At 54.6% G+C, this 22,596-nt stretch overlaps 1 protein-coding gene across 2 annotated transcripts in view; it reads right to left on the bottom strand.

Annotated features, from left to right (window-relative positions):
- The window catches only part of LOC133340263 (copine-4-like), a 39,766-nt gene extending 21,132 nt beyond the window's left edge, over window positions 1-18,634 (bottom strand). Inside the window, exons 1-2 of one of the 2 annotated variants that reach the window (XM_061548348.1) lie at window positions 18,449-18,634; window positions 287-1,325 (exon numbers count right to left, since the gene is read on the bottom strand). In XM_061548348.1, the coding sequence (XP_061404332.1) occupies window positions 287-469 (183 nt within the window). In that variant the 5' untranslated portion in view covers window positions 470-1,325; window positions 18,449-18,634. The remainder of the gene's footprint in view (window positions 1-286; window positions 1,326-18,448) is intronic. The other variant, XM_061548349.1, reaches the window with a different exon arrangement.
- Between the last annotated feature and the right edge of the window lie 3,962 nt (window positions 18,635-22,596).

Raw genomic sequence — 22,596 nt, 5'->3', positions numbered from 1 at the left:
GGGTCAGGGCTGGGGTCAGGGCTGGGGTTCAGGGCTGGGGTGAGGGCTGGAGTTCAGGGTTGGGGTCAGGGCTGGGGTCAGGAACGGGGTCAGGGCCGGGGTCAGGACTGGGTTCAGGGCTGGGGTCAGGGCTGGGGTCAGGGCTGGGGTCAGGACCGGGGTCAGGACCGGGGTCAGGGCTGGGGTCAGGGCTGGGGTCAGGACTGGGGTTCAGGGCTGGGGTCAGGGCTGGGTTCAGGGCTGGGGTCAGGGCTGGGTTCAGGGCTGGGGTGAGGGCGGGGCGCACCTCCATCCACTGGGCGCACGACTGCATGAGCAGCGCCACGCAGGGGTTGGTGCGGGAGAGGGCGTCGCGGTCGTGCAGGCCACGCAGAGACACGCGCAGCTCCACCTTGGCGAGGCACGGGGACGCCGAGACGATGTCCAGCGTGGCCGGAGCGCCGGGGGACGGCGCCTCGCCCTGCAGCATCCTGCTGATGATGCTGATGATGACGATGCTGATGATGATGATCCTGATGATGATGCTATTGCTGGAGTTGGTTAGCTGTGCCTGCCTGCCTGCTGATGATGATACTGTTGTTGCTCCTGATTTTGATACTGCTGACGCTGATGATGATATTGGTTATGATGGCAATTATGCCAGTGATGATGCTAGTGCAGGCGTTGGTTACGTGCGCCTACCGGCTGTAGCTGCTGATGATACTGTTGTTGCTGCTGCTGATTAGAATGATGGTAATACTGATGCTGATACCGCTGCTGATGATGCTGATTATGCTATTGCTCTGGTTGCTTTTTTGCGCCTGCTGCTGCTATTGACGATGTCGTTTCCGAATCTGCTGTTGCTGATGATGCTGTCCCTCTCCCCTTACTGCTGCTGCTGATGTAGCAGCAGCTGTTGATCACGCGCTTGCTATTGCTGCTGCTGCTGATGTAGCAGTTGTTGATCACGCACTTGCTATTGCTGCTGCTGCTGATGTAGCAGCAGCTGTTGATCATGCGCTTGCTATTTCTGCTGTTGCTGCTCTTCCTCCAGCCACTGCTCCTGTGGCTAATGTGGCTTCTCACGATGGGCCCGCTGCTGCTACTGCTGTTGCTGCTGCTACACCTGTTGGTCTTGCTGTTCCTCCTCCTCCTGCTGCTGCTGTTGCTAATGCTTCTCCTGCTGCTGTTGTTCCACGCCAGCTGTAGCTTCTGCTGCTGTAGCTGCTGCTGCTGTAGCTGCTGCTGCTGCTACTGCTGTAATTGCTGCTGCTACTGCTGTAACTGCTGCTGTAGCTGATGCTGCTGTAGCTGCAGCTGCGTAACCGTCCGTCCGCCGCGAGACCCTGGGAGCGGTGATGGGCGAGGAAGGGTAAAGGTGGTGGTGAGGGGTGGGGTGGGGTGGTGAGGGGTGGGGTGGTGAGGGGGTATGGCGGTGAGGGGGTGGGGTGGTGAGGGGGTAGGGCGGTAAGGGGGTGGGGTGGTGACTGGTGAGGGGTGGGGTGGTGAGGGGGTAGGGCGGTGAGGGGATGGGGTGGTGAGCGGGTAGGGCGGTGAGGGGGTGGGGTGGTGAGGGGGTGGGGTGGTGAGGGGGTAGGGCGGTGAGGGGGTGGTGAGGGGGTGGGGTGGTGAGGGGGTGGTGAGGGGTGGGGTGGTGAGGGGTGGGGTGGTGAGGGGGTAGGGCGGTGAGGGGGTGGTGAGGGGTGGGGTGGTGAGGGGTGGGGTGGTGAGGGGGTTGGGTGGTGAGGGGTGGTGAGGAATGGTGAGGAATAGTGTGGGGTGGTGAGGAGTGGTGATGAGTGGTGAGGATTGTGAGAAATGGGTGAGCGGCCAGCAACAATCAGCATTAATTACACGGTTTACACGTTTTTAGACGTCGTCTGCTTCAGATATGAAATGTGCTGTTTAATCTTGATTTTGATGCGTGTGAATTTAAATATAACAATTAAAACAACTGATTGGCTACTGTTCCCAGGATATTTAGGTTTTTACATGTTACGTCTATGAATGTTGTGTAGATAGTAGAGTTGTATTCATACATTGTAAACCTGGGTCTTCTCATGTGTTTATGGTTGCTTTGCATGATAAGATGTCATCTGTCCTGTTCATGTAACACTTAAAAAAAAAACAGCTAAAGGGTTATATAAATAACATTTATTATTAAACAAAAGGCAAACAACTAGTATGTATATATAAGTAAATAGTTTAGTACTTATTCAGTGTCTACTCGGCGCTTCTTGGCTTGTCTCTTGTGTTCATTAAATGGAGCATCTCGTGTCACTGTCAAGCCATAGTCTGCAAGCATTGATGGGCTCCATTTGCCCTGAGAGCGTGTCTCCATTGTCACAATGTCCCGGTGACATCGCTCGCCTTGCTCGTCACTTACTGCTGCGCAGTTCGGTGGGAGAAAAATCTAGATGATGAGAGTGAAAAAAAGTATCTTCAGTGGCATGTTGCAACCAAGGCTTTTGTATACCTTGAGGAGGTTTTCCACCAACTCCCTGTAGTTGTCTGCCTTGTTGTTTTCGAGAAAATGTGTTGCCACTAGCTGGAAGGCTTTCCATGCCACACAGTGCACTGTCAAATGCATAATCTCGAAGCAGTTCACGAATCTGACGACCAGCAAAGACACCTTTCTTTATCTTAGCTTCACTTAACCTGAGAAATTTTCCACGGAGGTACTTGAAATCTGCTTGTGTTTTGTCCATGGCTTTGACAAAGTTCTCCATCAAACCCAGCTTGATGTGTGGTAACAAAATATTCCTTGCTTCAACAAATGGTGGGTGCTGAACGATTTTCCTCCCTGTCGGAGTGGCCAATCTATCTTTATGTAGTGGGAATCTCTCGCACGACTACCCCATTCACAGAGAAAACAGCGGTACTTTTGTATCCAGTCTGCAGACCAAGCAAGAAAGCAACAACCTTCAAATCGCCACAAAGCTGCCACTGATGTTGGTCATAGTTTATGCACCTCAAAAGTTGTTTCATGTTGTCAAAGGTTTCCTGCATATGGACTGCATGACCAACTCATCTGGATCATTAATGATGTTGAGGGCTCCTATCACACCATCGATGTTGATGCAGGCTACAAGATCGCCTTCCATGAAAAGAATGAGACAAGATCCTTTTGACGGTCACGGAACATGCACACCCAAACATCACCTGCCAGGAGATTACATTGGTGCAGTCTGGAGTCCAACAGCTCTGCCTTACTCTTGGGTGGTTCCAAATCCCTGACAAGGTCTTTCAGTTCACCTTCTGTTATGAGTTGTTCTTCAGAGGAGGAGGATGGGAGAAAATCTGGGTCATGTGACCTTGATGGTTCAGGACCAGAAGTTCCATCCTCTTCCTCGTCTGACTCAAGTGAGAAGATTCTGGTGCATCAGGAGCCGGCAGTCCTTCTCCATGGGGTACTGGGCGCATAGTTGATGGAATGTTTGGATAATGCACAGTCCACTTTTTCTTCTTTGACACACCTTTCCCAACTGGAGGCGCCATGCAGAAGTAACAAGTCACTTCACCACAAACATAGCAGAAGTTACCTGCTTTGTTCACACAGGCACGAGGCATCTCTGCTCACTTTGGCTCAACATAAATGTGTCCCTTTGCAAAATCAAACACTGACAAATAAGAGAGTACGACACTGTATGATTTCTAGAGCTGATATCTGGCAATTTGTTCAGCAGAGGGATTTAAGCCTAGTTATGATTGCATCATTCATGACTTCTAGGAATAACATGATGCAATTCATATCATGTATGGCGCAATACCGGGTTCAGATTGCATCATTCATCGTTTTGCTCAAAAAAGCAAGTACAGTCCAAACCCAGTCATAGATGTATGCATAGATCCAGTCAAAGATGTATTTTACTAATTTCTGGTTTACATTGAGATCCCGTCATTTTAGAACTCACGTATCCTCTGCCATTCCCAAGTCAAGGGTCATATATACTGACCCAGTCGCATATCTTGAAAACTCGAGCCAATCAACAATTTTAAGCATCATTTTCATCCTCAGTGACTCGGAATTAGTAAAGATGGACTACATTTATTTCGGAAGCATTTTGGCTGTCGACCAGAGTTATTATATCCGGTTCGGAAAAAGAGACGACGGGAGGAGGGAATTCCAAAGTGGAACCGTGCAAGTGAAGAATCAGAAAGAGAAGCGTCGTGACCTGCGGTGGTGGTGGTGAGAGGGTGGGTCAGTGGGTGGATGAGTGAGTGGGTGAACGTGTGGGTGAGTGAGAGTGTGAGTGGATGAGTGTGTGAGTGAGTGGGTGAGTAAAGTTACGTTTGTTTGTGTAACCAGCTTAGAACTCAAGAAATCAGGATGAGTCTCATTGGCAAGCGTGTCCTGGGTGAATGAGTGGGTGAATCAATGAGTGAGTGGCTGAGTGGGTAAGTGAGTGGGTGAGCGGGTGATTGAGTGGCTGAGTGGGTGAGTGAATGGGTGGGTGAATCAATGAGCGCGTGGCTGAGTGGGAGAGCGAGTGGGTGAATCCGTGAGTGAGTGGCTAAGTGGGTGAGTGAGTGGGTGGGTGAATCAATGAGCGAGTGGCTGAGTGGAAGAGCGAGTGGGTGAATCAATGAGTGAGTGGCTGAGTGGGTGAGTGAGTGGGTGATCGGGTGAGTGAGTGGCTGAGTGGGTGCATGAGTGCGTGAGTGGGTGATTGAGTGCGTGAGTGTGTGAATCAAAGAGTGAGTGGCTGAGTCAGTGGTTGAGCAGGTGATTGAATGTCTGAGTGAGTGAGTGAGTGGGTGAATCAATGAGCGAGTGTGTATGTTGTTACGGTGGTTGGACACTGTACGGTTGAGACATAACAGTCATTTCGATGAACGGAAATCTAAACACGGGAGGAGCAATCCACGAGTAGAGTTCATGGTAACAGTGAGATGGTAGTAGCGATAGAAGAGTAAGTGGGTGAGTGAGTGAGTGAGTGATTGAGTGGGTGAGTGAATGCGTGCGTGGGTGAGTGAGTGGATGGGTGGTTGAGCGAGTAAGTGGGTGGATGGTGAGCGGGTGGATGGGTGAGTGAGTGAGTGGGTGTTTGAGTGAATGAGTGACAGGGTGAGTAAGTGTATTGTGACCCGAAGTGTGGTGGCTAAACACAATATGAGTTACTGGTTTAAGGATGAGTGAACTCTAAGGGAGGCTAGGACGGGTTGAGATTATCACTCGCCAGTAAGTTTAGCCATGGTCGGGAATCGAACTCAGACAGCTGATTTGAGAGAGAAGTCGCTAACCACTGTGGCACCGCTCCGGCCTCGTGTGTGTGTGTGATCTTATTCATGGTGGCCCAAACGTCAGTATTTTAACAGCATTAACACTTCTAGATTTGAAGCTTTCGTGACTGCAAGGATTCATATTCTTAGGTTTTTTCGGTAAAGTCACGTAGGTAAAAACATCAAAATTAATGAAAATAAAATAAAATAAAACAAAAAATCACGACGTTTCGGAGGCAACACAAGTCTCCGTCATCAGGTGGGACCGTCACAGCCGAATTAGCTGTATCACTTGATAGAGCATTAACACGTTTTAATAGTTTGTTTCTTCCTTTCCAGATGATGAGAGATGTGTTTTAATGGAAACAAATTGTCGAAATACAAACGAGTTCAATTCGCTTGTTATGAATGCTAAAGAAGGCATCCACTTTTGAAAATCCTAAATTCAATAAATTGAATAACCCGATGTGATTTGGTCAAGTGAAGATATTAACCCAATGTGTCCTAACTTTGGACCACCCGTCCATAACAGATGTGTCCCCTATCTCTGCAGGAGCTCCTTGCTGGATCTCACAGCCACGAGGCGATGCTTGCACAGTCGCCCTCTCATACTGTGTGTGGATGACTCAGAATCGTTACTGTATACTCGAAGAATCCGATGAGCTATAAAGCTCTTTCCCACCCATGTCAACCGGAGTATCCGGAGAAAACCCCACCACGCATTGGAGGGCATAAGGCTCTAAGGTCCGCACAGATGGATTCATGAACCCATTGCGCGTTACGCATCCCACGCAATACATTTACGATTAGCAAGGTTGGCTACATACGGTGTGAAAGAAGTTCAAAATACATACACACAACCAATCTCCCACCGAGCCAACTTCCCCCCCCCCACTCCAGCCCCCATCACCCCCCCCCCTCCTCTCTCTCTATATAATGACCTCCAGTGGAGATTGGCACACTGCACGTTTCCATCAGCCGTGTGTGCTCAGCTGAATCTCGCCAGGGGTAACAGACTTGTGCATTTCCTGCGGTGCCAGGGAGGATCTGCCCCACCAGTACTTACGATGCCAGTGGCTCAAACCAATGTTCCGCCTTTTGGGAGACATCTTCAGGAAACTGGGGGTACCCTTCTACAACAGCAGCTTCGTATATGGGGTGGTGCCTTACCTGGCTAACAAGCGCCATGACCTCGCCAACTTCGCCTGTGCTCAGGCGAAGATGGCAGTGTACAGAACGAGGAAAAAGATGCTGCAAGGTGACACTGACGGCTGCTCTGTGCTTCCAGTGTTCAGGGGCCTGCTCAAGGCGCGGCCCCGGCTGGAGCACGCATACCACACACATGCCGGTGATGTGCACGTCTTCTTCGAACGCTAAGGAGCCGGAAAAGCCCTCTGTACCAGCGTGGACGGCACCCTCGTGTTCACCTTCTGAAGCGCTCGATCGTCACCGGGGCGTGCGCGATGACCACCACCACCACGTGGCTTTTCTTTCGTGTTGTGTGCGGTGCATTTAGCGCCACAGCGCGTGGCTTTATAGCGTTTGTTTATTTGTTTGCTGGTGACTGTGTATTTCATATCGGAATCGCCTCCAGTGCTGTTGCTGCTGGCGGCAATAAAAGTTAAAAAAGTCAATAATCTCTTCTCGTCTCTCTCCACCTCTCAACACTCCCTCCTCCTTCCCCCACTCTTTCTTTATCCGTAGCACCACCACCTCCACTTTCTCTCTCTCTCTCTTTCTTTTTTACGATCAGTGGAAACAAGAAGATGCTCGGTGTAGTCGGCACTTTGCTTCGTTCATCATTTCGTATTTTTTTTAATAATAACTTTGCTTTATGTAAGCCCCCACCCCTCGCTCACTCTCTCGCTCACTCTCTCTCTCCGCACTCTCTCCCAACCCTCTCCTCGCTCCAATTATCCTGGTCTCAGCACTCTCGCCATTCTCCACCTCGTCTCGCTCTCCCCTTTGCTTTCTCTCTCGCTCTCTCTCACGCACTCTCTGTCCCTCTGCTTCCCTTTTCTCTACACCAACCTCTCTTCCCCGCTCTCCCTTTAGCTCTCCCCCTCTCCCGGGCAATCGCCCTCTCTCCCTCTCCTTGAGAGAGAAACATCTCTCGCGTGCGCCCGCAGGACTTGACTCTGCTCAATTGAAGCATCCCGTATATAACCAAATAAATAAACACCATCCCCAGCACAGAGCGAGAGGCTCGAGTACACAGACACACACACACACACAGACAAAGGTCCCCCGTATAGACTCGCCGGCTGTTGGGGTAAGTGCGGCGAGCCATACTGACCACGTTCCCAACTCGTCACACACACACACAAAGGTCCCCCATATAGCCTTAACAGACTGTTGGGGCAAGTGCTGTTAGCGAGTAGCACCTATGAAGGCCGGCACGGCACACGAGAGGATAGGTGGCCAGCACCGGCCGCCTTTGTCTCTCCAGTGGAAATGTTTTTACACATCGGACCAAGTACTCATTTGAGGCTGGGTCGACCTAGGGGAGGCCCAGGACAGGTTCAGATAATATAATCGTCACTGGTTTTGGCCGTGAGCGGCGAATCGAACGCATGCCCACACATAAACACGTGCACACACACACGTGCACACAAAAATCCACACACAAGCGTACACACGTGTGCATTCACAAAGATCAAGATCCCCCGTTTAGCCGTAGCCAACTTTTGGGGCAAGTGCTGTTAGCGAGCACCTATGAAGGCCAGCACGGCGCACGAGGGGGTGGGTGGCCAGCACCACGCCAGATGCATGCACACACAAAGACACGTGCACGCGCATACACGTGCACACACACGTGCACATATGCTCCGCGGTTCGTGAGCTGTAATAATGACGACGCTGCTCCGCCGGGTCGCTGGGTTAGTAGCGCAGCCCCCCTCCACTACCGCTACCCCACACACACACGTACACACACGTACACAGTGTGTGTACGTGTGTGTACTACACACACGTACACACACGTACACAAAGATCCCCCGTATAGCCTTAACAGACTGTAGGGGCAAGTGCTGTTAGCGAGCACCTATGAAGGCCAGAACGGTACACGAGGGGGTGGGTGGCCAGCACCACGCCCGGCCGCCTTTGTCTCCCTAGCGGCGATGTTTACACACCGCACCAGGTACTCATTTGAGGCTGAGTCGACCTAGGGGAGGCCCAGGACCGGTTCAGATAATCGTCACTGGTGTTTGTCGTGAGCGGGAATCGAACCCGGGTCGCCAGGTTCGTAGTGCAGCGCGCTAACCACTACCGCTCCCCTAACACATGTACACACACACGTACACACACACGTACACAAAGATAAAGACAAAGATCCCCCGTATAGCCTTAACATATCGTAGGAGCAAGTGCTGTTAGCGAACACACACGTATACAAACACGTACACACACAAACACAGATTCCCCCCCCCCCACACACACGTACACACACATACACAGATTATGACCCCTCCCACAGACACAGAGGCGTGTACACACGCACACGCATTGTAATGAAGACAAAACTAAGCTATTAAAAACTATGTTGTTTTTTTTTTTATCTTACCAGGTAAGGCCCACTAAACTTCACTAAGCTGTGAAGTTTTTTTCAGAAGCGGTCTGGCCACGGATGATAGCCCAGCGAAATGGCTTATCGCGTGGAAATGTTTGGCAGAGAAAGACTCTAAACGCGTGGTGATGATGATTCTAAATGTGGAGGGGGAAACCCGGAGGACCCGGAGATAAATTCCGCGCGACCACGGGGAGAGAGACACGCAAACTCCGCATACACAGCAGCAGGCGTCGGAGTCGGAATCCAACCCACGAACTCTTGTATAGCGGCCGAGGTAGTTAACATCTCGCCACAGTGGCGCCCAAATCCGATGAGCAATAAAGCTCTTTGCCGCAGATGTCAATTCGGGGCATCTGTGATGGGCGTGCAAGGTACAAGAGGGTGGATGGACAACCCGGAGTGGCGATGTTTTACACACCGCGCCAGGCACTCATTTGAGGCTGAGTTGACCTAAGGGAGGCCCAGGGGGGTTCGTAGCGTAGTGCGCCAACCACCGCGCCACCACTCCCCATACAGACATACACCACAAAGACGAAGACTTTTGGGGCAAGTGCTGTACGCGAGTACACACGTGCACACAAATAAAGACGCGCATAAGCCCCCTCTACCCCACACACACACACAGACGCACAGAGGATACACAGAGGGGGCGCAAACGCTCGCACAGCTCTCTATCTCGCTCGCTCCCTCTCTCTCTCTCGCGGTTGAAATGTCAACAGGAGGCGCCTATTTAAAGGCAGGAGCAGCACAATGAGGCGAGCGCCGCAGACACAGCGCTGGGTAAATGTCCCCGGCTCCCCGTCGCCCACCCGCCCCCCCTCCTCCTCCCCTCTCCGTGGGAGCCGCGCCGAGTTAACCGCCCGCGACACTTCGCGTCGCGTTTCTATCGCGAACCAATCGCGACCCACGATTTTGGGGACCCTCCAAAGACCCCCCCACCACCATCACCGGTGCCCCGGTGGTCAGCGACACCGCCCACAGCCCCCACCTCACTCAGTACCCCCCCCTCCCCCATCCAATCCCTATACCGCCTCCTCTCTATCCCCTCTTCCCACTCTTCCTCCTCCGTGGATCCCACTGGGATGTTTTTGCACACAGCGTTGGTGTGCGGTGCTTTTTGTGGAATATTTTGCTGCCTTTTCCTGGATTTTCTGTTTGCACTTAGTCACATAGTCACCTTAAGATGTTTTCTTGTTCATGTTTTTTGTTTGTTGCGGTTGCACTCGATTACAGAGCCGAATGGCTCACAGGGCTACACCTAATAAATGAAACTGAAAACTGTCCTCCACTCTCTCCCCACCTCCATCTGTCCCTAACTCCCCACCCTCTCACCTCTCTCTCCCTGCTACCTCGCTTCGCTCCCGACTCTCACCCTCCTCCCTCTCACTCCCTCCCTCTCACTCCCTCCCACTGCCTCCATCCCTTTCTCTCACTCCCTCCCTCTATCCCTCCCTCCCACTCCCTACGTCTCTTTTTTACGATCAGAAGAAACAAGAAGATTCTCGGTGTAGTCGGCACTTTGCTTCGTTCATCATTGAGTTTTTTTAGTTTTTTTTTCTTCAATGCTTTGCTTTATGTACACCCCCCCCCTTTTTAAATTAAAGATGTCACGAAAAATGTCACGTTTTGCTCTCCTCCTTCTTACCCCTTCCCTCTCTCCCTACCCCCTTTCTCCCTACTGCATGTCTATGTTCACCCCTGTGTTCTGTGTATTTTTTTATTAACTACGACAAGTGCTGCATCTGCACCCAGCCCTCCTCGCAGTCCAACGGCGGTAGCTCAGATCTGCATGCAGAGCTCCCTGTCATCTACCACCGAGCACACGGCCTCCTCCAGCGCCCACTGCTCCTAGAAGGCCGGCACGGCGTGGGTCAGCCGCGCATGGCGGAACTCCAGCCCACACACCCTGGGGCTCCGACGAGAGCGCGGAAGATGCCCAGGCTGCTGGCCGGACGTTTCCCCTCCAGGGCCACCTTCCTCGCCCTGTGCACGGCGAGCTTGGCGTAGCCGACGAGCACGTTGACCAGCCCCTGAAGGTGTTGGGATCCGTCGGCGTTTTGGTATCCAAAGATGAGGACCGTCGGGGAGAAGTGGAGGCTGAACCTTAGGAGGATGTTTCTGAGGACCTTGAACAACAAGTCCAGGCTCTACACCTCTCATCTCGATCTCTCTCGTTACGCGCTCCTCTTACAAGTTCTCTACTCCTCTCCCCTCGGCCACTTCTCCACCCTCTATCCCACTCCCCTCTCTCTCGCCTCTCCCATCGCCATCTCCTATCACTCTCTCTCTCTCCCCCGTCCTCTTCCTTACCCCCACGCCCCTCCACCGCCTCCTCCCACCGACTTGCCGCCTCTCTCTTCTCCCATTCTCACTACCTCGCTCTCTCTCTCTCTTTACGATCAGAGGAAACAAGATGCTCGGTGTATTCGGCACTTTGCTTCGCTCATCATTTGCTTTTTTTAATGCTTTGCTTTACGTAACCCCCCCCCCCCCCCTTTTTTTAATGAAATATTTAACAACAAAAAATTCGCTCTGCTCTCCTTACCCCTCCCCTCTCTCTTTACCCACCTCTCTGCCCCCCCCCCCCTCTCTGTACCCCCTCTCTTCCTACTCTATGTCGCTCGATATCTTTTTTTAACTACTACAAGTGCTGCATCTGCACGCAGCCCTTCTCGCAGTCCAACGGCCTCCGACGGGTAGCTCATCTCTCTCTCTGCACACCCTCACTCTCTCCGACCTCTCGTACTCTCTCTCTCTCTCGATCCCAGGATGGGGAAGCATTCGGCTCGCGGACCAAACGCGACCCGCGACTTCGTTTCACGCGGCCACGTGGCCCCCCGCGTTGGTGCCCAACCACTTTCGATGGGTGGCCCCGCGTGCACAGGAGCCGCATCCACGCGGCGATTCCGAGACGCGCTTCTGCGGCCGTCTGGAACGCCTCTTCGTTCCAATCACAGGAAGAAGCCACCGGAGCTGTGCACTTTTAAATCGCCGAGGTTGAACACTCATTTCTTGAGAAGCGCGTGTTGTTGTTGATGTTGTTGTTGTTGGTGTGTGTAGTTTGTTGTGCTTCCCCCCGCACCTCCGATTAGAGCGGTCGGCTACGTACGGCGCGAAAGAAGTTCAACACACACACAGAGATACATAGCCGCACTGATCGGGTCCCAGAGGGAGGCACGGGGCAGTATTCTCGTTCGCGCAGCGGCGGCTCGCACCGCAGTTGCCGGCGGGCGACCCTCACCATCCCACACGCGCACACACACGCACACACGCACACACACACGCACACACGCACGCACACACGCACACACGCACACACACACGCACACACACACACGCGCACACGCGCACACACACGCACACACGCACACACACACGCACACACGCACGCACACACGCACACACACGCACGCACACACGCACGCACACACGCACACACACACACACCCACACACGCACACACACAACAACAACAACAACCGCCATTCGCCACTAAGTGGCGGTGACGTCACCACGACGCTTGTGCCAGGCCAAGTGCACCTTGAGGCCACGTGAAGTGTCGAACGCCCGCTGACAGGCGGTCACGGGGCAGACCCAGCAGGTGCCACGGGTCGACCGACCAAGATGACCGAGATGACTGGCTGATGCACCACCTGTGCCCCCTACTGTACCAACTTGCTGTGCTTTAGTCACCCGGCACTCCACTCGTTGTTGTGAGCGTCGCTCCTCCGCCCTCCGTTGTTGTTGGAGGGCGACTGCCTCCAACTGCCCAGTAGCGTCCTTCACGAGCCTCCTCCACTGAGACCGATCTTGACACCGCTGGTACCAGTCATCGGCAAGTCCACTCAGCTCCACGTCCTCCTGTACCACATCACTCCATCTCTTCTCTAGCCCGTGCCGCGCCCGTTTAGCCCCCTCGATCCGGCCGAACAAAAGCTGTTTAGGTATGCGGTGGCTGGGCATGCGGGCTACATGGCCCAGCCAACGCAGCCTTGCCTGCCGGAGGAGCTCACCGATGGGACTTTGACCAGATCTTTCAAGGATTTGTGAGCTCCTCACACAATCCAGCCTGGTTAAACCCAGGATGGATCGTAGGCAGACCAGCCTAAATGTTTCCAACCGGCGAAGATGCTCCATTAGGGGGGTCCACGTTTCGCAAGCGTAGAGAAGGGAGGGAATGACTGTGGTCGAGAAGACCTGAAGCTTCGTGCGGAGCGACAGACCAGGTAGCTTCCACACAGCGTTACGCAACCGATGAAAAGATTTCGATTTAAAGCTTTCGTGACTACAGGGATTCATCTTCTTGGTTCTTTCGGTAAAGTCACGTAGAAGGGAAGTAATAAAATAATAAAAATAAAACATAATAAAACAAAACAATTCTCACAACAATTCTTGTTTTATTATGTTGTATTTTTATTATTTTATTACTTTCCTTCTACGTGACTTTACCGAAAGAACCAAGAAGACGATGAAAAGATATTGCCGCTCGACTGATTCGGAGTGAGACCTCTGCTGTTAAACTGGAGCCGGTCATAAGCACACTGCCCAGGTATGGGAAACACACACACGCACACACACGCACCCACACACACGCGCACACACACACGCACACACACGCACACACACGCACCCTCACCATCCCACACGCGCACGCACACACGCACACACACGCACACACGCACACACACGCACACACGCACACACGCACACACCTACACACACGCACGCACACCCACACGTACCTACATACAAACACACGCACACACCTACACACACCAACACACACGCACGCACACACACACGCACACACACGCACAAACACGCACCCACACACACCAACACACACCAACACACACGCACGCACACACGCACGCGTGGTCCGGGGGGTGGTGGAGTCGAGGCACGTGGAGGAGACGCGGAGACGTCACCCGCGCTCGCCAGCGGTGCTTGAAGGTCCTGCCCGGCCCCCACCCTCCCTCACCCCCCAACATCTCTCCCCTTCCTATCGTATTACCCCCCCCCCGACCCCCACACCCGTCTATGTCACCCCCACCTCTCTTTCCATCTCTCTCTCTTTTTACGATCAGAGGAAACAAGAAGATGCTCGATGTAGTCGGGTTTTTTCGTTATTCCTTGCTTTGCGTTACGTGCCCCCCCCCCCCCCCCCCCCCCCGCTTTTAAAATGAAAGATTTTTCGTGTTTTCCATTTTTAAACAAAATCAATCTGTGCTACTTTCTTCGTAAAACACCAAGACGAAGAAGCACGCTCGGCTCCTCCTCCTCCTTACCCCTTCCCCCTCTCTCTCTACCCCCTGTCTCTACCCCCTCTCTCTACCCCCTCTCTCTACCCCCTCTCTCTACCCCCTGTCTCTACCCTCTCTCTCTTTCTATGTTCCCCCTGTTTTCGATGTAATGTTTTCTCTCTCTCTCCCCTCCCTCTCTCCCCTCCTCCCTAGCTCCCTCGCTCTCCAATATGTTACCTCTCTCTCTCTCGTCTCCCCCCTCTATCTCCCCCCCCAACCCCTCTCCCTTATCCCTCCCCGTCTCTCACCTCTCCCCTCCCTCTCTCCTTTGCCCATTCCTTCCTCTCCTTCCGCCCTATCCCTTCTCCCCATCTCTCCCCCGCCGAAAGGAGCGCCTGTGCCACGTGAATGTCTCTGTGATTGCTCTCCCACAAATATCCCCCCCCCCCTCTCCACCCCCCTCCTATAACCTCCTCCCCTCCCCCCACCTCCTCCCCTCCGTGCCACACTTCCCTCCTATGCCCACCATCGCCAGCGTTGACACTGCACCATCATCACCATCATCGCGACAACACCGGTGCACCATCACATTGCCGCAGCACCATCACGTCGACGGCACCATCGACACCAGCAACCCAAGCGTCACCATCATCCTCACCATCATCCTCACCATCATTCTCACCATCATCCTCACCATCACCCTCACCACCGCCACCACCACAGCCATCGCAGCGGCGCTGTGCGCGCGGGTTCCCTCCGCACGGGTTCGATTGCTCAGAGGCGACCGTGCCACCACAGACGGCCATGATGATAGCCTCCTCCCGCCCACCCCCTGCCCACCCCCTGCCCACTCCTCTGTCCCTGCAACCGCCCCTGGCTGCCGGCCCTGCCCACTAACCTTGTCGGCTGCCCTGCCCACCTCCCAGTCCATTGCCCTGCCATCTGTCTTGCCCCGCTGCCCCTGTCAGCTGCTCTACAAGCCAGCCCCGCCTTGCTACCTTGCCAGCGACCCTGCATGACGCACTCACACCGACCCCTCGCTCACAGCCATGCGCGATCCCGGTTCGACGGCAGATGCGAGTGTTTCATTACAGACGTGAACTAATTAATTTCCGCGCTCACGCGCACGCGCGCGCATGTGGCTCGCACGCACCCGCGCATGTATCCGTATTTGATTACAAGCAGATGTGGATGGGTGCAAACGTGCATGCATGCACGCACAAACGCAAATGCGCACGCATGTATATATACGCGCACAAAGGACGAAGATCCCCCGTGTGGCCTTCAACAGAGTGTTGGGACAAGTGCTGTTAGTGAGTAGCACCTGTGAAGGCCGGAACGTCACACGAGGGGGTGGGGTGGCCAGCGCTGATGTTTTCAGTCCGTACCGGGTACTTGTTCAATGCTGAGTCGACCTAGGCGAGCCCCGCATCCTGATTCAGATAATCGTCAATAGTATTTGGGCCGTGAATGGGAATCGAACTCGGGTCGCCGGGTTCGTATCGCAGAGCGCTAATCACTACACTACCGCTCCATCCCTATAAACACACACACACAAATAAACACACACACACAAATAGACACACACACAGACACAAATACACACACACACACACAAATAAACACACACACAGACACAAATAAACACACACACACACACAAATAAACACACACACACAGACACACACACAGACACACACAGACACACACACACACACAAATAAACACACACACACAGACACAAATAAACACACAGACACAAATAAACACACACACAAATAAACACACACACACAGACACAAATAAACACACACGCGAACACAAATAAACGCACACGCAAATGAACACACACAGAGACACAAATAGTGGAAACCCAGAACCGACTGAAACATTTCGCCACTCTTGTCGACTTCCGCTCCCCGCGTTCCGTATCGTGGTGCGCGGTTAGCTACGTACGGTGTGAAAGAAGTTAAACACACATACGTACAACCTACACCCACCGCTCCCCACCCCTACACACACACACACACACGGTGGCGGCTGGGGGGTAGGAGAGCAACTGCTCTCTGAACCCGGCCACCGAAGATCGATTCCAGGCCACGGCTAACATCAGTGGCCAGTGATCTCTGAACCGGTGCCTAATGGGCGCCACCACCGCCTCACCAACACGCAACTGACCAGCGGGGTGAAGTATGGCCAGACAACCCCCGCGACCGACACGGGGGAGATATTCATCCAGCAGTGGATTGGCAAAACCCCGTCAATCAAAGTAATGTATTCTTGCACGATACGCAAAACACAAATATCTCCCCGTGTAGGTTCTATGAATGCCGGCACAGCACACGAGGGGGTGGGTGGCCAGCGCTATGCCTGGACGCCTTTGTCTCCCCAGTGGTGATGCTTACACGCCACACCAGGCACTCAGTTGAGGCTGAGTCGACCTAGGGGAGGCCCAGGGCCGATTAAGAAAATCGTCAGCGGTGTTGGTGGCCGTGAGCGGGAATTGAACCCGGGTTTTTGGGTTCGTAACGCAGCGCAGCGCTAACCACTACACGATCGCTCCCCAATTACAAAGACCACCCGTCTAGCCTGTAACAGACTGTTGGGGCAAGTGCTGTTAGCGAGCACCTATGAAGGCCGGCACGGCACACGAGGGGGTGGGTGGCCAAAACAACGCCCGGTCGCCTTTGTCTCCCTAGTGGCGATGTTTGCACACCGCACCAGGTACTAATTTAAGGCTGAGTCGACCTAGGGGAGGCCCAGGACCGGTTCAGATAATCGTCACTGTTGTTGGCCGTGAGCGGAATAGAACTCACCAGGTTCACAGCGCAGCGCGCTAACCGCTACACCACCGCTCCCCATACACACACACAGACACACACACAGACATGCACACGCGCACACACACTCACAAGACAAAGATGCCCCGTACAGCCTTGAGCAAAACTGTTTGGCCGGGTGCTGTGACCGTGCACACATTGAGGGCGGCACGGCACACGAGGTTAGTGGAGCGGCCAGGCACCACACCCGGCCGCCTTTGTCTCCCCACAGCTCATGTTCTACGAATTATATTGGCGATGCTTCTACTGCTGCCGCCGCTGCTGCGTTGGCAGTGATGCACAAGGACAATCAACAACAGCAACAACAAACTCCACACACTCGTCAACAACACCGGCTTCAAAGAAAGGGAAATTAAAAACGGTCAAGTCGGCGTCGTTTCGTGCAATGGCCACGAGCGCTGCACGGTCGAGGTTCACCCGTCCAGTCAGGCTCGCGTTTCAAGGACCAGTCGGTGTCGGGAGAGGAGACGTTCGGTGTCGTTTGGTCGTTGCCTGGAATGGAACTCAGGTCGCCGGGATCGTCGTGCACAACAACACCACCACCACCCCACAACAACAACAACAACACACAACAAACACCCCCTACGAGAACACACACCACGAGTGCGCGTACCAGTACAGCGATGAAGACGACTCCGTATAGAAAATAGAATGTTGGGGGCCACGTGCTGTTCACGAGCTTCTGTCTGGGACGGTGCGCACGCACACACCGGTCTGTATACATGATACACACCTGCGGACACTCACACACCTGTGTAGATGCTACACATATGTATACATGCCATACGCACACACACACACACGTACACATGCCAGACACAAGCGTAAGCTTGCCACAAAGACAAAGATCGCCTGGAACAGACTGTTGGGGCTAGTGCTGTTAGCGAGCACCTATGAAGGCCGGCACGGCACACGAGGGGGTGGATAGCCGGCACCACGCCCGGTCGCTTTTGTCTCCCCAGTGGCGATGTCTACACAACGCACCAGGTGCTCATTTGAGGCTGTGTCGACCTATACTTGCCACGCACACACACACCTGTACACACGCCACACACATACAGCTGCATACATGCCACACACACCTATACACATGCCACGCACACACCTCTACACATGCCACACACACACCTGTACACATGCCACACACACACGTGTACACATGCCACACCCACCTGTACACACACACACACCTGTACACATGCCACACACACACCTCTACACATTCATAATCAACTGACCTCTACACATACCACACACACCTGTACACACACACACACACACACCTGTACACATGCCACACACACACATACCACACACACACCTATACACATACCACACACACACATACCACACACACACCTATACACATGCCACACACACACCTGTACACATGCCACACACATACACCTGTACACATGCCACACACACCTCTACACATGCCACACACACCTCAACACATGCCACACACACCTCTACACATGCCACACACACACCTGTACACATGCCACACACACACCTGTACACATACACACACTTGTACAAATACCACACACACTGCGCGTGCCGAGCTGTGCCCCCCCCCCCCCCCCCCGTACCTATCGCGGCGCCGGCGTCGCGTGGGCAGCGGAGCCGCTCCGCTCCGCTCCGGCCCGGGTGGGGCCGGGTCCCCTCTGCCCGTCGCCCGCTGCCCCCGCTGAGTCGTGGACAGCTGCCCCGGTCTCGCTGCCCCGCGTGCTCATGCCGCTACTGGCGGGCGGCGGATTCCGTCTCCCTGCCTCGCGTGCGAGCGAGAGCTCGGATCCTCCTCCTCCTGCTGCCCCCCCCCCCCATGCATCCTCACCCACCCTCACATCACCCCTCTTCACAGCCCCCCACCACCACCACCCCTTGCTGCCCCCACCCCCTCCACTCCAAGCCGCTCACCCCCCCCGCAACCCCCGCCACTTCCACACCGCCCAGCAGCCCGGGGAGACCTGCGAGCTGGGAGCTGAGAGCGTGCGACTCTGAGCGGTGCAGCGGCGGAGGTGCATGGTGGTGGTGCTGGTGGGGGTGGTGCTGGTGGTGGTGGTGGTAGTGCTGGTGGTGCTGGTGGTGGTGTGTGCTGGTGGTGGTGCTGGTGGTGGTGGTGGTAGTGCTGGTGGTGGTGGTGCTGCTGGTGGTGGTGCTGTTGGTGCTGCTGGTGGTGCTGGTGGTGGTGCTGGTGGTAGTGGTGGTGGTGCTGCTGGTGCTGGTGGTGGTAGTGGTGGTGCTTGTGGTGGTGGTGCTGGTGGTGGTGTGTGCTGGTGCTGGTGGTGGTGCTGGTGGTGGTGCTGGTGGTGGTGGTGGTAGTGGTGGTGGTGGTGCTGGTGGTAGTGGTTGTGTGTGTTGGTGGTGGTGCTGGTGGTGGTGCTGGTGCTGGTGGTGGTGCTGGTGGTGGTGGTGCTGCTGGTGGTGGTGCTGTTGGTGCTGCTGGTGGTGCTGGTGGTGGTGGTGCTGGTGGTAGTGGTGGTGGTGGTGCTGGTGGTGGTGGTGCTGGTGGTGCTGGTGGTAGTGGTGGTGGTGGTGCTGGTGGTGGTGCTGGTGGTGGTACTGGTGGTTGTGCTGGTGGTGGTGGTGGTACTGCTGCTGGTGGTGTTGGTGGTGCTGGTGGTGGGGAGCGGTGGCGCAGTGGTTAGCGCGCTGTGCTCCAAACCCGGCGACCCGAGTTCGATTCCCGCTCACGACCAACACCAGTGACGATTATCTGAATCAGTCCTAGGCTTCTCCTAGGTCGACTCAGCCTCAAATGAGTACCTGGTGGGATGTGTAAACGTCGCCACTCGGGAGACAAAGGCGGCCGGGCGTGGTGCTGGCCACCCACCCCTCGTGCGCATTGTCGGCCTTCATAGGTCCTCGCTAGCAGCACTTGCTCCAACAGTTTGTTAAGGCTATATGGGGGATCTTTGTCTTTGGTGGTGGTGCTTCTGCTGGTGGTGGTGCTGCTGCTGATGGTGGTGGTGATGATAATGAGCGCGTCAATGCATTTCGAGGGTGCTCTGCTCCCCCGCATCAATGGGCTCCTAACCCCCCCCCCCCCTAATTAGTCGGAGCAGCGCGAAGTCGCGGGGAGGAGCTGGGGGGGAGCGGGGAGGGGTTCAAGATGAATGGGGCGAGAAAAAATATAACACGGAGAGAGAGAGAGACATGGAGAGAGATGGAGGGAGAATGGGTTTATGTGGGGGGTGGGGTGTTGAGGTGTGTAGGAGGGGGGGCTGGCAGGTTGACGAGGGCCCGAGAGACGGATCCGTGGGTAACCCTCCATGCCTGCACACCGCACGCGTGTCTACGTGTGCGTGTGTGTACACGTGCGTATGTGTGTACACGTGTGTGTGTGTGCAGGTGTGTGTAATGCAGCGGTTAGCGCGCTGCGCTAAAAAACCGGCGTCCCCAGTTCGATTTCCCGCTCACGGCCAAAGCCAGTGACGATTATCTGAACCGGTCCTGAGCCTCCCCTAGGTCGACTCAGCATCAAATGAGTACCTGGTGCGGTGCGTTAAAACATCTCCACGAGGGAGACAAAGGCGGCCGGGCGTGATGCTGGCTATCCACTCCCTCGTGTACCGTGCCGGCCTTCATAGGTGCTCGCTAACAGCACTTGGCGCAGCAGTCTTTGAAGGCTATACGGGGGATCTTTGCCTTTGTGCGTCTATCTGTTGCTGGAGCAAGCGCTGCGTTTGTGTGGGTTCAACCAGACTGGATTGTGTGGGGAGGTCACAGATCCCTGAAAGATCTGGACAGCCCCATCAGTGAGCTCCTCCGGCAGGCTGCGTTGCCTGGGTCATCCGCGTCGCCCGCGTGGCCGGTATTCCCAAGATGATTCTGTTTGACCGGGGGGCTTAACGGGCGCCGCACGGGCTACAGAATAGATTGACTGGTGCGGTAAGGGAGGATGTGGAGCTGAGTGGACTTGCCGATGACCGACACCAGCGGTGTCAAGATCGACCTTTGTTTAGGAGGCTCGTGAAGGACGCTGACTGGGCAGTTTGATGCAATCGCCCTCCAGCAACAACGGAGGGCAGAGGAGCGACGCTCACAACAACGAGCGGAGCGCCGGGCGGATTAAACGCGAGTTGGTACAGGTGGTGCATTTGCAAGTCATCTCAATCAGTCGACCGATTGCATCTGGGTGTGTCCACTGACCACATGACAACAGAGCTTTCCACACTTCAAGTAGAGGTGGCACGTCTGTGTGTGTGAGCACGTATACCAGTACCTAGTTCGGTGTGTAAACATCGCCACTAGGGAGACAAAGGCGGCCGGGTGTGGTGCTAACCACCCACCCTCTCGTGTACCTTACAGGCCTTCATACGGGCTCGCTAACGGCACTTGCCGAAACAGTCTGTTAAAGGCTATACGGGGTATATTTGTCTTTGTGTATGTTTATGGGGAGGGATTGTGTAGTAGCTACCGCGCTACGCTACGAACCCGCCCACAGGAGTTTGATTCCCGCTCACAGCCAACATCGGTGACGTCTATTTGAACCGGTGGGACGTGTAAACACCAACACTGGGGCGCGATGTCCCCCCCCCCCCTGTGCCGTACCGGCATTTAAATTGGCAGGCTCACTCACAGTCTGTCGAAGGCGATACGGCGCGGGGTGGACCGTCGTCTTTGTGTCTGTTGAGGCGTTCGTATGCGACAGTGGAGTTTGACTCGGCCTTGAACGAGCAAACTGCGCGGCCTATAATCAGCACCGTGAAGGCAGGGGCCATGATCGCGTGTGCAATCCTCACCCTTCACCATCTCGCCGCGGTGGCGAGATGTTAACTACCTCGCCTGGTGTGCAGGAGGTCGTGGGTTTGATCCCGTGACGCCTGCTGTGCATTTAAACGTTGCGTGTCTCTCCCTCTGGCCGTGGTCACGTGGAATTTTCTCCGGGTCCGTTTTTCCCCTCCGCATTGAATAATCAACGTCACCCGTTTCGAATATTTGGCTGCTGCTATAGATTCTACATTTCCACGCGCTGACGATGATGACGATGATGATGATGACGATGATGATGATGACGATAACGATGATGATGATGACGATGATGATGAGCCACTCAACTACTTCGTGGGGCTATCACTCGAGATGGCCAAGTCGCTTCCACAAAACGAGTCACGCAGCTCAGTGGGACCTTGACGTGGTACGTTTAAAGTTAAAAAAATGGTTTAAAGTCGTGATAGACGCTCGCTAACAAGCTTAATGGGAGCTCTCAGCCTCGCCGAAGTTCGGACCCCCCCCCCCCCTGCGATGATTCCAGACGGCGAGGCCGTTGGGGGTCACGGTGGGGGGGGGGCTGGGGGGGTGGAGTGGGGGAGGGGGGGCGGGGGCGGTGTGGGCGGCAGCTTGCAGCGTTAACGAATCTCATTCAAGTACCGCCCTCAATTTAACCCGAATTAAATAATCATGTCTTTCCCTCCTTGCCTCGACGGCGGAGCAGCGTGGTCATAATTATAGCTCGCGAACCGGGGAGCATCTGCACGTGCACGCGTGTGTGTGCGCGCACGCGTGTGCGCGTGCACGTGTTAACATGTGTGTGCGCATCGTCTAAGATTCTAAGTGCACGCGCGCACACTTGTGTGTGGATATTTGAGTACGCGTGTGTGTGCAATGTGTTCGAGTCCCGCTCAGTGACGATTTTCTTAACCGATCCTGGGCCTCCCCTAGGTCGACTCAGCCTCAAAATGAGTACCTGGTGCGGTGTGTAAACATCTCCACTGGGGAGACAAAGGCGGTCGGG

Source organism: Lethenteron reissneri, chromosome 9, assembly GCF_015708825.2.
Source record: "Lethenteron reissneri isolate LAM-NWPU_2019-01 chromosome 9, ASM1570882v1, whole genome shotgun sequence".
Lineage (NCBI taxonomy): Eukaryota > Metazoa > Chordata > Hyperoartia > Petromyzontiformes > Petromyzontidae > Lethenteron > Lethenteron reissneri.
Note: the sequence above shows the minus strand (reverse complement) of the source record. Positions and strands in the feature narration are given on the sequence as shown.